Source organism: Fopius arisanus, unplaced genomic scaffold (genome assembly GCF_000806365.1).
Source record: "Fopius arisanus strain USDA-PBARC FA_bdor unplaced genomic scaffold, ASM80636v1 scaffold00049, whole genome shotgun sequence".
Classification (NCBI taxonomy): Eukaryota; Metazoa; Arthropoda; class Insecta; order Hymenoptera; family Braconidae; genus Fopius; species Fopius arisanus.
Genome location: NW_011887788.1, coordinates 668,609 through 681,866, shown reverse-complemented (window position 1 = coordinate 681,866; position 13,258 = coordinate 668,609). Strand labels below are relative to the sequence as shown.

Here is a 13,258-nt window from a genome sequence, read left to right as displayed (position 1 = left end):
ATCGTCGGCGTCCCTCAAATATAATAGAAATGTGAAGCTGACCACCCATCATATTTGGACATTATCCAGGAGCCCAGGGCAGACCGCCAGGCGTCGGTCAGGTCGTTGTAAAATTTCTACTCCGTCGTAACATCAAACATTGATTAACCCAAGAATTTTTATTGCACGTCTATTGCACCCGACGGATATTCTTTGTTGTACACATTTACTCCGGTAAAAAATCAAACGCTTTTTTTGTATTCTCAGTTTTTCGACCGCCACTCGATCTTTCCATTAAAATAATTCACCGCACAATTAATTGTTACTATAAAAATTAACGGAATAACAAAAAAAGGGTAGACCATTAGAAATCATCGCAGGAATAAAAAATTCTATTGAAATATTTTTCTAGTCGAATTAAAATTTATTATTATTAGATAATTATTTCCTGTTGGATCTCGCGAATTTATCGGCGTTTTTTACAGAATTTTTATAGGGTGTTATGGGGAAATGGATCTAGGGGAAATCGAAATGTTTTTAATGATATTGTTATTTTTGCTGTAAACATTTTGAAGTATTTTTTTTTTAAGGGAATTTATCAGGAGATTTTAATGGAATTCGAGATTCAATGGCTACATTTCGAAATTTTTGTTAAACTTCTTGAGTAAACGGATCGAGTTGAAATTTAGAACGTTCGCAAACAACCGACGTGGTCAAACATCTTTTTTCTTATTTTCATGTGTTGATTTTTCTTATTTCCGACGGAATTTTATTTTGCTTGCTTGACGATTTCTACGAATGCTCAGGTCGTCCAACTCGAACTCGTCGATCGAAAAAACGAAAATTCATATTACAAATGATTTTGCAGTAAAATTTTTTCGAAAGATACGAAAGGTTTCACTCGATTCCCTCAACCGATCACTGGAATAATCACTGAAAAAAAATTCTTCAAGTTCTTCAAGCCCTCCCCGATCTACAAAAAACGAACGAAAAAATCTATTGAAAGAAAATTATCAAAAAACTAGTACTTACATGCGACAATCCACCACAAGCCTCAGAAGTGCATTACAAAAAATCGATTCCTCCAAAAACCAGGATGACCCGCATATCTCCAAACACCCCCAAAAAATTTTAAAGAAACATCTCGAAACGGATTTTTATGGGCCATAAAATTTGAAACCAAGTGGATTTCTTAATGAACATTCCAAAACCTTTTCCTCCGAAAAATATTTACAAACCATCAACGAATTGATTACGGCGCTATCTCGAAAGCCCGAACAGAGCACTAGACCCCGAAAAAACGACAACTAGAAAATGAAAAAAAAAGAAAAAAAAATGAAGAAGCCCGTCACAACGATCTCGATCAAAAAAAAATCATAGGAAAAATGCCGAGCCGATTCCATCCCCAGGAAAACCTCCGAATTATCAGCCGAAACTAATACCCCAAACCCTGTAATGGGCGTATGTACCATTGACTCGTTGACCGACATAACATTCACATTGCAGATTAAAAAGCCAAGTCTCCCATGACTCAAAGATTGGCCAGTGGTTGGTGACGAAGGCGTGCCCACTGCCAGAAGACACCAACAAGCCCAACCAATCACTCCTCTCCCCTGAATTACCTGAAATCTCCCCAACCAATGACAAACCATACCTGCCACACCTGCAACTCCTAACTAATCCTAATAGGCCCCAATTATCACCTCAACACCGGTGCAACAGTGGGCCGTCCAGGTTCCCAAACCTGATGCCTGATGCCTCATCTCCAGAATCTCCACCAGTCGAGTGGAATTGTTTCGTAGTCTAGTGTGAAATATCGCGCCCAAGTGCTACAATCGTTCATCCTCACCTCGCCTATCTCACCTATCTCCAAGACCCGTGCATCTCTTTTTTTTTTTTTAACATCGTCACTGTAATAACTTGCCACTCGGAATAAACCGGACAGTTGGAGGCGCGTAATTACTTTGTTTAGCCAAGTGTTAGTATCGATGCGTCAAAGTCCATCCCCACGGAAGCTTGAGGATTAAATCATTTCTAATTGATAAATTCATCAGGAATACGTCGAGGTCGTGTGGTGAGGGGTGTTGGGGAAAATAATATTGCGAAATTGGAATTTCGCTGATTCGTTGACGAGGATTGGGGTAGGATGCAATCCAGTGCCAATACACCTTTGGATCTTGATTCAGCGAGATCTGGGTGTTGTGATGCTGATCGCAGGAGTGGAGAGGATGAGCATGAGGACAGGGATAGGAGGCAGTTGAATGGTCAGCCCTTGTCACTTTCCCTGGAGGATCGCGAATTGTGGACGCGGTTTCAGAGCATCACTAATGAGATGATCGTCACCAAGAATGGAAGGTCCGGTGGTTATTTTTAGTCATTCAATCCTTTATCTCCAGTCAATTCACTTTTTATTGAGATAAATAAATTGGTCTGTCAGCTTTATGCACTGGAATCGAGGTGAATGGGTCCTAGAAATTTTTGAATAATTTTTTTCTTATCAGCAAGTCATTTAATTAATTACGCGAACCAGAAGAGGTCGGGAATCTAGTGGCTATTCACGAATTTTTCCCTCGTAAACGCGGAATCGGGGAATTCGGTGATTTTTTTTCGTGAGTTTTTGACGTCTTCAGCGAGAAGTGATGGGGTTTTTGGTGATGAATCATTTGTCGTGTGTTGGGAATTTTTTAGGAGGATGTTTCCAGTGGTTAAGGTTGTCGCTAGAGGATTGGAACCAGCGGCGATGTACACTCTGTTGTTGGAATTCGTTCAGATCGATCCCCACAGGTGAATATTTTCCTAATTGATAATTTAAAAATTAATCAGTTAAAATACCTCGGTAATTGTGTCAATTGATTTATTGACTCCCGGTGAATTATCAGGTGGAAATATGTGAATGGAGAGTGGGTGCCAGGGGGTAAAGCCGAAGTAGCTCCACCAAATCCAATCTACATTCACCCGGAGAGCCCCAATTTCGGTGCACACTGGATGAAGGAGGCAGTGTCATTTGCCAAAGTCAAATTGACCAATAAATCCAATGGAAATGGTCAGATTATGTTGAACTCTTTGCACAAATATGAACCGAGAGTGCATCTCGTACGCGTCGGGGCCGAAGAACAACGCACAGTGAGCTCTTCCATTTTTTATAATGATCTAATCCCAATAATTAATAATAATTTCCCATTCCCGTTGAAATAAACGTATATTTTGGACATGATAGGCATTTAAAAAAATTATAAATCAGTAATTATTTTTCCTGACGTAATGATTCAACTTGCGATATTTTTGTCGGGAAAAATAGGTACTCACTTACAGATTTCCCGAGACTCAATTTATCGCAGTGACTGCGTACCAGAATGAAGAAGTGACAGGTCTGAAAATAAAGTACAATCCATTTGCGAAAGCATTCCTCGACGCAAAAGAACGTCCCACGGACCAACAAACTTACCCACAATGTAGGTGATCTATTGATTCCATTAATGTTATCCAGTTGCTCTTGATTTATTAATTTTTTCGTCGCAAATAGATACGAGCGCGTGGTTTTTGCCACAACCGGCGATGGCCTACGATTACGGCTCGTCCTCGATATCCGTCGCACCGGCCCAGGTCTCAAATCCATCGAGTGACCTCACCACTACCTGTACAATATCCTCCGGAAGTCATAAAAGTTCGTGTAGAACAACCCCATATCCTGTCAGACATAAATACCATCAAGAAGGTAAAGTCACATTTTTTATATCTCCAGACACGATTTATCTCATCTTTTCACTCTCACCACCCAAAAAATTCCACTCCTCAATTACTTCCCCTCCAACCCCTCTATTTTTCCAACATTAATTATGTTTTTATCCATTAAAATTTCCTCTCCCTCTCCCCGACATTTTATTTTCATCTCATCAATTATTTAATAATAATAACCATTTGAATTTTTCCCGGACATTAATCACATGAAAAAATTTACGATTTATCTAGTAATATAATTTGATAATTTGACGGGAAGAATTTTCTGAATTTTTTTTTCAGATGAAAATGCAGATCCTTACAGTTCAGTTCCCCTCCTGCACTCAGCTTATGTGACAACGGGTTGGTCACGGAGTCCTGAGCCATTATCAATGAATCCCATCCCTCAAGAGTGGCCATCGTCACCCCTTCCCTCTCCCACGTCCCCCACAGGTCCACCCTACACCCTGGGCAGATCGCCATCGGCGACCCCAACGACCTGCACCTTCTACATCCCCTCAGCCCCCACCTGCAACACATCACCCCACGATCATCCCCACATCGTGGAGACGTCAACTTGGCTGCATCCCCCATCAGTCCCCGATCAAGTTCAACAGCAGCAGTCATACTTGAATCTCAATCTCCACCTGCATCACCAGATACCCACGTACTCACGAACACCTGCCCTCTCCGTACTTCAATCAAACGAGACAGAAGTCAATTCGAGTTCCATCCCCTCGGGCCACGATTATCCACAGAGTTATCATCAAAATCCGAATCAAGGAGAACATCAGAGTCAGTTATTGCAGTTGCACTCCCAGGGGGCATCCTCACCTCCTGGGGACTACGATCCATCAAAAAATCATCACTCCATTGGCTACCAGGAGCAGAGCCAAGAGGGTGAGACTGGTGAGGACGACAGGCGATACGTCACCACTGTTATTGATCATCGTCTCAGTCATCAGAGAAATTCTGGATCCAATGACAATCAGAGTGGCTGGACACCGCCTCCAACTGTCACTCAAAATACAGCTCTCTGACGCGAATCTCGTCGATTTCACGATGGAATTCGTTGTGAAGTGGATAAAACTAAACAGGAGAACAACTCGGAGCCAACGGACTTGCGAATTATTTCGCAAATATCGCAGGTGAAAGATTTCCCGTGAAATTTATTGAGGACTTTGTAGATAGCCTTGGGAGAGGGTAGGTCTTTTGAATTTTTTTGAAATTAAATCATCAAGTTTTTTCAATCAATCGTTGAAACTCCATAATCCTACAATAGACTGTGATTTTATAAATTGTTTGTTTATTGATATCACTGGCTTTGGATTATTGTTGCTCCTCCTGGAGTTTTCGGATCTATTCAATTATTGAATTTATATCCTGTTTTTCATAATTTCGGAATTTCGGAATTATGGAATTATTGTTTGTAATTCTAGATACTCAAGTTAGACGAATTTTCAAAGATTAAAAGTAATGTTAATATTTTGAATAATAAAATTGTCGCTAGATGTAATAGAAATTCCGTCCATTTTGTCACGAAGTAGGTGAAGTTACTGTGAATATACTGATGGCATTAACAAACTGTTTTTCATTTTTATTATTTACTGTTACCATTCAACTACAACTCTGTACATCTCGGAAAGATCGCGTTCTCGTTCTACAGATTCAATCGTTAGACGTTCTTCTGAAGACTCTGCCTCATCAGAGTTAAAAATGAGAATGCGGTGTTACAAATCTGGATAAATAAAAATGAACCGATTATATCAATAAATAATCCCGATTAAATAGCATGAGTACCGATGTGAATGTTTGCAGAGTAACCGGTGAAAATCCACCGACTGTCAGACTGCATGCCTTCTGAGACCTCATGATAACCATGGACAAGTCCTTCACCAAAAAATTTTTCGATCTTCCCGATTCCATCAGAAACCATCGGGCATCATATGCCGCATCAGATAAAGCCACACTGGCCTCTGTCAAATTGTCACACGTCATCGTATAAAAATATAATTGCGTCATACTTCCTCCGGCATATACGCAGTAATGAAACGTGTACATCGGATTATTGTCTGTGGACTGTAGTAAAAAATTAACTCTTTGCAATGATTGAAATTCTATTTTTCCTAATTACCACCATAATTTGAAACATTTCCAGACAAATCACAAGACTGAGAAGAATCACAACCCCAAGGGTTTCACTTCGATAGAGATCATTGATGTTCTCGATGCAGGATATCAGTTGCTGATGCTTCTGAACGCATCTTATCAACCTGATACGAGCGTTAGGTTCATTGGATACTGATGACACATTCTGGTCATCATCGCATATCTCTCGCATTTCTTTGTGCAGTATGATGAACAATCCCACTGCAGTTATGTTCATTTGACATAACAAATTGTCGAAACAAAAGTACGCAGCGCAATTGGGGTATGAGACAATAATCTACAGAGAAAAATATAAAATAACGAGAATAGTGAGCATTCGTGAGGAACGCAGTGACAACTCGCTGGATAAATATGAATAAATAAGTATTTCGATGTGTACATTAATATCTCGGTGAAAATAATATTAATTAATGTTTTAAATACTTACTTGAGTGGCAAATAGAATCTCAAACCAAGGGGACAGAGATATAGGTAAATCTGAATAAAATCTAAAGGGCAACTCTCTGTCACTTTCATTTCTCCCTCGATTTTCTGGGATCACATTTATCTCGTTATTCAACGCAATTGATTGGTTTTATTTAATTACCTATCAGCGGCTCGATGTAATGCAATAGCATCGTTAAATAACACATGAAAACTGCGAATGACACAATTCCTGTGCCCCGTAACATGCATTTTTTCATTACAGCCGAGCCGTAATCGTCGTAATCGACGTTCCAGAAGTAATCCTTCGCGTGAGAAATTACAGTCAATAACTGTTTACGTTTCACGTAAAAATATATGAGTTTGAAAAATCCAAATCCCGCTGTAAATATAATCAAACTGCAATAGAGAAATCTCTAAAAGACTTTGGTAATCATGAAAATCATAATTATAATTTTTCACCAGTAGATAAATCTCATTTGCCGTTCGTGAGAAATCAGAATCTTAATCAGAATTTTAATCTATCATTTGTAACAACTTGATAGAGAATTTGTCATTTATTCCACACGAAATCAATTATTCAATTATTTACGGACATTAAATGAGATTTTTCTGCGGGTGCAGGGGAATGCGGGGTATAATGGACATATTTTTAATTAATTAGTGCAATAGTAATTAATATTCTCAACTTGTTAACAATCATTTTATCATTATCAGATTTAACGTCGAATTAGCGATACCAAAAAAAATTGTTTAATAATCAAACAAGGCGATTAATTTAGTATTCAGTAATTAATTGAGTAGACCAATACCCTAGCATCCCCGGTAGTTAAAAATATTTAAAACTCACATCGAAATCGTCCGAATATGATTTGTAAACGTCAACAGCAACAACACCGATTGAACACAAAACTCCACTGATCGTATAAAACATGAGGAAATCCATAATTTTTTTTCCATATTCTGAATCTGCTGGCCAGAACCCACAAGACTTCAAGAAGAATGCCGTGAGAATAACCGCCCAAGAATCACCAGGACGTGGTGCCATTGCAGTTCGAAGAGTCAAGAATAGAACTAGAAATCCCTTCTATCATTTTGAATTCCACCTTTTTTTTTCTGTTTTTATTTTTCCCCCACATTTTTCAGTGTGAATACATAATGATCGCGTGCGTCGCGCTGAAATGATCTCTCTCAATTTTATATCGATTGAAACGAACTGTCAGGGATTTGTGACATGCCCCGGGGGGTGGGAATATCACAAGAAAATTTTATAGTCAGAGGTGTTCAATACTCGACGGCAGTATGTGATTTATCTGCTCAGCTGTATTTTTGTTCGACTGCAGTAATTATACCGATTAATATATTTCAATTGTATTGATTATACAGATTAATAAATTCAATTATATTAATTCGGCGATTCCAGAGTAATTATTTAACGTGAAAATATGATTACCAGAGTGACAGAAGGAAATTTAAAAGTGAAGTTTTAATATTCAAATTATTTAAACGAATGACACGTGTCGATTAAAATCAAACTGAAACAATAATTCAATTACTAAAATTACACACATGGCATAAATGGGAAATAAAATCGAAACTTCCATTATGTTACAAAATAATTGTATTCAATTGTGAATATACAGATGGCCTTGACAAACAGCTTTCATAAATTATTTAAAATATCACGTGATATTAATTATTAATATTTGAGTTATAATGAGATAACAATCCTAGCCGATAAATAATATACTATTCCATAATCAGGAACGAAAACACTTCCAAAATATTTGGAACACATATTTTTGAATATTTTTTTACGTTTTTTTTTAATAGAAAAGGAGAAACAATTGTTTAAAAATCAGCCAAACCAATGGCTCCCCATGCAATCCCTGGTCCAGGGGGTCTGACATACCCAACACCACTGGAACCCACAGCCTGCCCTAGTACAAACCATGTGCATGCACCCACCATCTCTCTCAGTGGGTGTTCTGCACTTGGGACAAGGTTTAGTGGATTTTTGAATAACCTTTTTACTGGCTTCATCCCACTTGGCGTCCTTTGCCCTATCAGGATCCACCGAGTATCCTCCACGTCCCTGAGCATTGGAATTAATTTTCTCAGCATGTCCACAGTCCCCTAAATGATAACCACTCAAACATCTCCTGCAGAAGACGTATCCACATCCCCCAATGCACTGAATCTTCCTGCACGCCTCTGCATCACCAGGATCTACGGGTTCTGGTGGAATAATTCCCATTCCACAGTCAGGCTGGGGGCACAGGAGACCCCCAACCCTCAGGACGTACTCCTCAGCGCCGAACCTCTGGTACTGCTCGTACTGATGCTGATCTAACAATCGAAAATGATGGACTTCTCTTATAAAAGAATTTTCACAACCTGCAGGACAAGGGAGTGTGTAGTATCCGTTGCTCCCATCGAATTCAAATCCCCGCTCTCCCAATTTCACATTGCAGTAATCTTTGAAACAATCGAGACATGTGACGTGCGCTGCTTCGCATGGAAATACGAGGACAACGTCTTTGGCATCGGTGCAAGCAAGACATGGAACTCTCCTCAGGTTTGGCCGAATATGGTACAGGGGTATGGCCTCATCGTTTTCTCCTCTACTCGGGTGGTTTCCACATTTGAAGAAAAAATGAGCGTAAGGAATTTGGGAATCCGGTGATAGGTCACAGCTGTCATTCTCGCAGTGGACGGTTATCCGATTTGAAAGCAGAACGTCAGGCCACGATTGGGGATCTCTGTCCACTGTCACTGCTCCTGAACCACACGAGGAACAACGAACTCGCAACTTTCCTGGCTCAATAGACTTGCAAGGGGCTGCACAGTATACGTAGAAGTGGGCACGTTTACCTCGGGGTTCTGAAAAAAAAGTCATTCATGAAAATAAAGAGGAAATAAATTCATTTACAGGTGTGAGTTTCTCCGGAATATTTTGAAAACTAATGGCTTTGATTTTTTATTTTTATTTTCAGTACCTGGAGATTCTACAACTTCAGTAGTTTCCCCTTCATTCAACGGTAAGTCCGTTAAAGTTTCATTTAAAGGCTTACTCCCACTTTCATTTAATTCCAACGACTCAGCGAGAGATTCGCTGATCCTCTGAGCATTCAGAGTTGATTTCAATCTTCTTGGGGGATTTTTCACGGCATGAAGGATGCTCTGTTGTCCCAAATCGCATTCCTGGGACGAAAAATTTTCCCACAGGAAATGAATGAATACAAAAAAATCCAAACGAGTCGTTTTATCCAAGACATTGTCAGATAATTACCTCAATAATTGTGGAATTGTGCAGCTCCTTCCCAGCGAATATTATCTTAATATCCTCAGGTGCAAGTCCAATTCTCCCTGAAATAACTTCCTTGACATTCTTTATATCCCATTTTGGATCTAAATCAACCGACAAAGTACTCCCAGTGTTCGTCTTGATGTAAATACTGAGGGTATTCGAAATCTTGCGTTTACCAAACCAAACAAATTGCAACATACTTGCAATTGCACTCCTTATAATCTCTATAAGATAATTCATTATTTATCCTTCACAATCTGACTTATCACATCGCCCTTCAGCTTGAAAAACCAGAAAATCCGCATTTCTCTCATAATTAACCTAAAATTGAAATATTCAGCGGCGATGAAATGTTTTTGAGAAAAATAAAAATAGTGGAGTAATTTTTTAATTCTCCATAAAGCGCCCTCACTTCTCAGTAGCAATAATTAAATTACGGATTCAGTGGTATTTAATCACTCTCTGGTGGTCAATTGTTCTGATCTATTCTGATCCGTCATTGACAACGACATTTGTTTACACAATGGCGTCTGGCAGTGGTGAGTGTTTCGCTCCTGGTTCCTCTTAAATTTCCACAAATATTCCATCCATAATTAATCATTTATTCGTGTTCCATGGTCATTCGACATTAAGGATTGTTTTTTAATAATATCGGGGAATTGTTTATCTAGAAAATGCCACAGAAGAGAGGATTGAACCGGCGCCAAGTCAGCCTGCTGCTAGTGTTTGTGATGGAGCGCACGTAAGTTAATTTAACCTCAAAATTAAATATAAATAATAAATTAAAATAGTCGTCAATTGAATTGATCGATGGAACTGCCTCCCAAGCAATTCATCCACATTTTTCTATTCATTTATTGATTAATTCCTCCGTGGTTGGGGTTTTTAAACATTTTCAAAACGAAATCGAGCAATCAGCATTTACTGATCAAATTTTACTCATTTATCATTATCGTTAATGATTTCCCTTTAACCAAATTCATTCATCAGATATTTGGAGTTGAAATTAGAGATTTTTTTATTCAATTGGTAAGATCATTCTGGCATTTGGTGGAGCATAACAAATGACTCCGATTTGACAGCTCAAGAAAAATATTTTGGATATGAGAGTATTATTTTTTATTACAGTGAGAATTGTTTTGAATGAATAATATTTTTTATTGCAGAAGACCATTGGTGTTGAGAAAGAGGCTGATGTCTCCGGTGTACCCTCGAAGAAATCCAGAGTAGAAATTCAGTCATTACCAACGAGACAGTACCTGGATCAAACTGTAGTCCCAATATTACTCCAAGCATTATCAAGTCTCGCTAAAGAACGACCAGCAGATCCAATTAGTTTCCTAGCAGCTTATCTATTGAAAAACAAAAATCAGTACGACAACGGTGGATCACCCCCAGTCAGCCAATAAGTATTATCCCAGTACGAGTAATATTATGGTGTACTTTGGAATGTACTGACGAAAAACGATGCAATACTTCCTCCGTCTCACTCTCACAACCAAAAATCATGATTTTTTTAATCGCATGGCTCATATCATTAGGTTTTTTTCGATGTAATGAGCATTTGATCATTGATGTAAAGAAGACTATTTGATTTTTCAATCCACAAAGAATAAATCCTATCGGTTATGCGAAATTCCATTTTGCCTCTCATTACGGCCTCTAAGTGCCAATAATTTTTCCTATAGCAATGAATATAAATATCTGGAGCAGTGAGGACACTCGAAAAAAAAACAACAAATTAATCCAGGAGACTTGTTCCCTTAATTAGCACAAACAACTGCTAAAATTGAACTACAACTTTGTACACGATGAAATCATGAAATTACATTGATGTTTGAAGTGATTCAGTTGTTACGTATCTTTCTGGAGACTCTGCCTAATCAGAGTTAAAAATGAGAAAGCAGTGTGACATATCTGTAAAAATGAATATAGTGTGATTGATCCCCTGCGATCACACAAATATTTTCTTATCGTAAATATAATAATCATACGACAGATTAATGACAGATTAAATGCATGACTCACTGATGTGAACGTCTGCAGAGTAACTGGTGAGAATTTGCCAACTGTTAGACTGCAAGCCTTTTGAGACCTAATAATAATCATCGACAAGTCCTTCACCAATTGATTTTTCGATCTCTCCGATTTAATTGAAAACCATCGGACATCATAGGCTGCATCGGACACCGCCAGACTCACTCCCGTCAAATTATCGCACGTCATTGTATAAAAATACAATTGTATCGCACTTCCTCCCGCATATATGAAGTAATGGAACGTAAACATTGTGTTCTTCCCCGCGAACTTTGATAGAAAACAAATAATCTCTCGTGAAAATCCACCGTATTAAAATTGCACAAGAATTCGATCTCCAAAAAATTAAACAATTTGACAAATCGGTATTACCAGCATTAGTTGCAACAGCTCCAGGCAAATTAAGATACTGAGGAGAATAACAACTCCAAGTGTTAGTCCTCGATAGATTTCGTTGAGCTCCTCTACCCAGGCTATCAGTTGTTGATGCCTTCGAACACATTCTATGAATTTAAGACGAACATTATCCTCTGACGATTGGCACAAGCTATTCGGGTCATCATCGCATATCTCTCGAATTTCTTTATGCAATATCATGAATAGCCCCACTGCAGTGAGATTCATTTGACATAAAAAATTGTCGAAACAAAAGTAACAACAGCAATTTGGGTACGAAGTTAATATCTACAGACAAATTTATAAAATATTACATCCATCGAGACGAAATAATATTCATAAGGAATTAAAAAAATTCTATAAATCAAAAATTTTGCAATCGGGATGATCAACTGGAGTGGATTAAATTGGAATCTATTACGGTGTAAATTAAGAACTAAATAAACGGATAGTAAAATGAAAAAAATTTCGAATTTTTGGTAAATGAATACTTACTTGTATAACAAATAGAATTTCAAACCAAGGTGACAGTGTGATCGGTAGATCCGAATAGAATTTAAAGGGCAACTCTCTCTCACTCTCGTTTCTCCATCGATTTTCTGTAATTACATTGATTATGTAATTTACTCCAAGGAAGTATTTCGTTTTAATTACCTATGAGTGGTTCGATATAATGTAAGAGAATGGTCAAATGACACATGAAAATAGCAAAAATTACGATTCCAGAGCACCTCAGCATGCACTCTCTCATCACAGCCGAGCCATAATTATCGTAATCGATATTCCAAAAGGCTTTATTTGTGTAAGATATCAAGTTAAGAAACTTTTCTCGTCTCTGATAGAAGTATGTCAGCTTGAACAATCCAAATCCTGATGTAAATATTATCAGACTGCAATAGAGAAATCTCTATAAAACATTGGAAGTTATGAAGATTATTTGGTTGTTCACCAGTAGATAAACCTCACTTGCAACAAAAAAATTGATTATTATTATAATAATAACAAAAATGAATTTGAATCGATTCCGTAAAATTTGTTCGTGGACAAAAGGGCAATATTAAATTGTTCAATTATTTAATTTAATTTCGTTATGAACGCTAAATGAAATTTTTCTACGGGTGTACATTAACGACTCACATCGAAATCAGTAAAATATGATTTGTAACTGTCAATAGTCACCACCAAAATAGAGACGACAATAGCAGTAATTGAGTAAAGAGTGAGAAA

General features: G+C 38.0%; 4 protein-coding genes across 6 annotated transcripts; 2 read left to right on the top strand and 2 right to left on the bottom strand.

The window, feature by feature from the left end:
• The first annotated feature begins 1,891 nt into the window (after positions 1-1,891).
• byn (brachyenteron) lies at positions 1,892-5,413 on the top strand. 3 transcript variants are annotated; one of them, XM_011306749.1, is made up of 7 exons: positions 1,892-1,957; positions 2,034-2,334; positions 2,668-2,763; positions 2,859-3,102; positions 3,278-3,431; positions 3,503-3,694; positions 4,000-5,413. In XM_011306749.1, exons 2-7 carry the CDS (start codon positions 2,126-2,128, stop codon positions 4,734-4,736), a joined length of 1,632 nt encoding a protein of 543 aa, XP_011305051.1. In that variant the 5' UTR covers positions 1,892-1,957; positions 2,034-2,125; the 3' UTR covers positions 4,737-5,413. The 3 variants fall into 3 exon arrangements, with proteins under 3 accessions (XP_011305051.1, XP_011305052.1, XP_011305053.1); XM_011306751.1 differs by lacking the exon at positions 1,892-1,957 and adding an exon at positions 2,481-2,588 and having other exon boundaries at positions 2,302-2,334; XM_011306750.1 differs by lacking the exon at positions 1,892-1,957 and having other exon boundaries at positions 2,272-2,588.
• On the bottom strand, positions 5,343-13,236 carry LOC105267740 (uncharacterized). The gene is made up of 14 exons (XM_011306804.1): positions 13,169-13,236; positions 12,686-12,921; positions 12,527-12,630; positions 12,008-12,319; positions 11,627-11,905; positions 9,581-9,763; positions 9,288-9,492; positions 8,240-9,171; positions 7,139-7,375; positions 6,452-6,704; positions 6,293-6,396; positions 5,831-6,142; positions 5,497-5,775; positions 5,343-5,434 (listed from the first exon to the last, which is right to left on the bottom strand). Exons 2-14 carry the CDS (start codon positions 12,780-12,782, stop codon positions 5,372-5,374), a joined length of 3,360 nt encoding a protein of 1,119 aa, XP_011305106.1. The 5' UTR covers positions 12,783-12,921; positions 13,169-13,236; the 3' UTR covers positions 5,343-5,371.
• Positions 7,964-10,102, bottom strand: park (parkin). Its single transcript, XM_011306752.1, has 4 exons — positions 10,011-10,102; positions 9,581-9,919; positions 9,288-9,492; positions 7,964-9,171 (listed from the first exon to the last, which is right to left on the bottom strand). Exons 2-4 carry the CDS (start codon positions 9,836-9,838, stop codon positions 8,147-8,149), a joined length of 1,488 nt encoding a protein of 495 aa, XP_011305054.1. The 5' UTR covers positions 9,839-9,919; positions 10,011-10,102; the 3' UTR covers positions 7,964-8,146.
• LOC105267705 (protein dpy-30 homolog) lies at positions 10,051-11,234 on the top strand. Its single transcript, XM_011306753.1, has 3 exons — positions 10,051-10,137; positions 10,270-10,340; positions 10,765-11,234. Exons 1-3 carry the CDS (start codon positions 10,122-10,124, stop codon positions 11,005-11,007), a joined length of 330 nt encoding a protein of 109 aa, XP_011305055.1. The 5' UTR covers positions 10,051-10,121; the 3' UTR covers positions 11,008-11,234.
• Positions 13,237-13,258: the final 22 nt, after the last annotated feature.

Bases quoted from the DNA above. Each gene is read 5' to 3' on its own strand.
- byn (XM_011306749.1), top strand. From the start codon at position 2,126: ATGCAATCCAGTGCCAATACACCTTTGGATCTTGATTCAGCGAGATCT. The intron at 2,335-2,667 runs GTCCGGTGGTTA...GGAATTTTTTAG, and splicing joins ATCGTCACCAAGAATGGAAG to GAGGATGTTTCCAGTGGTTA. The intron at 3,432-3,502 runs GTAGGTGATCTA...CGTCGCAAATAG, and splicing joins CCAACAAACTTACCCACAAT to ATACGAGCGCGTGGTTTTTG.
- LOC105267740 (XM_011306804.1), bottom strand. From the start codon at position 12,782: ATGAGAGAGTGCATGCTGAGGTGCTCTGGAATCGTAATTTTTGCTATT. The intron at 9,493-9,580 runs GTAATTATCTGA...TTTTCGTCCCAG, and splicing joins ACAATTCCACAATTATTGAG to GAATGCGATTTGGGACAACA. The intron at 9,172-9,287 runs GTACTGAAAATA...CTTTTTTTTCAG, and splicing joins TGAAGTTGTAGAATCTCCAG to AACCCCGAGGTAAACGTGCC.
- park (XM_011306752.1), bottom strand. From the start codon at position 9,838: ATGAATTATCTTATAGAGATTATAAGGAGTGCAATTGCAAGTATGTTG. The intron at 9,493-9,580 runs GTAATTATCTGA...TTTTCGTCCCAG, and splicing joins ACAATTCCACAATTATTGAG to GAATGCGATTTGGGACAACA. The intron at 9,172-9,287 runs GTACTGAAAATA...CTTTTTTTTCAG, and splicing joins TGAAGTTGTAGAATCTCCAG to AACCCCGAGGTAAACGTGCC.
- LOC105267705 (XM_011306753.1), top strand. The intron at 10,341-10,764 runs GTAAGTTAATTT...TTTTTATTGCAG, and splicing joins GTGTTTGTGATGGAGCGCAC to AAGACCATTGGTGTTGAGAA.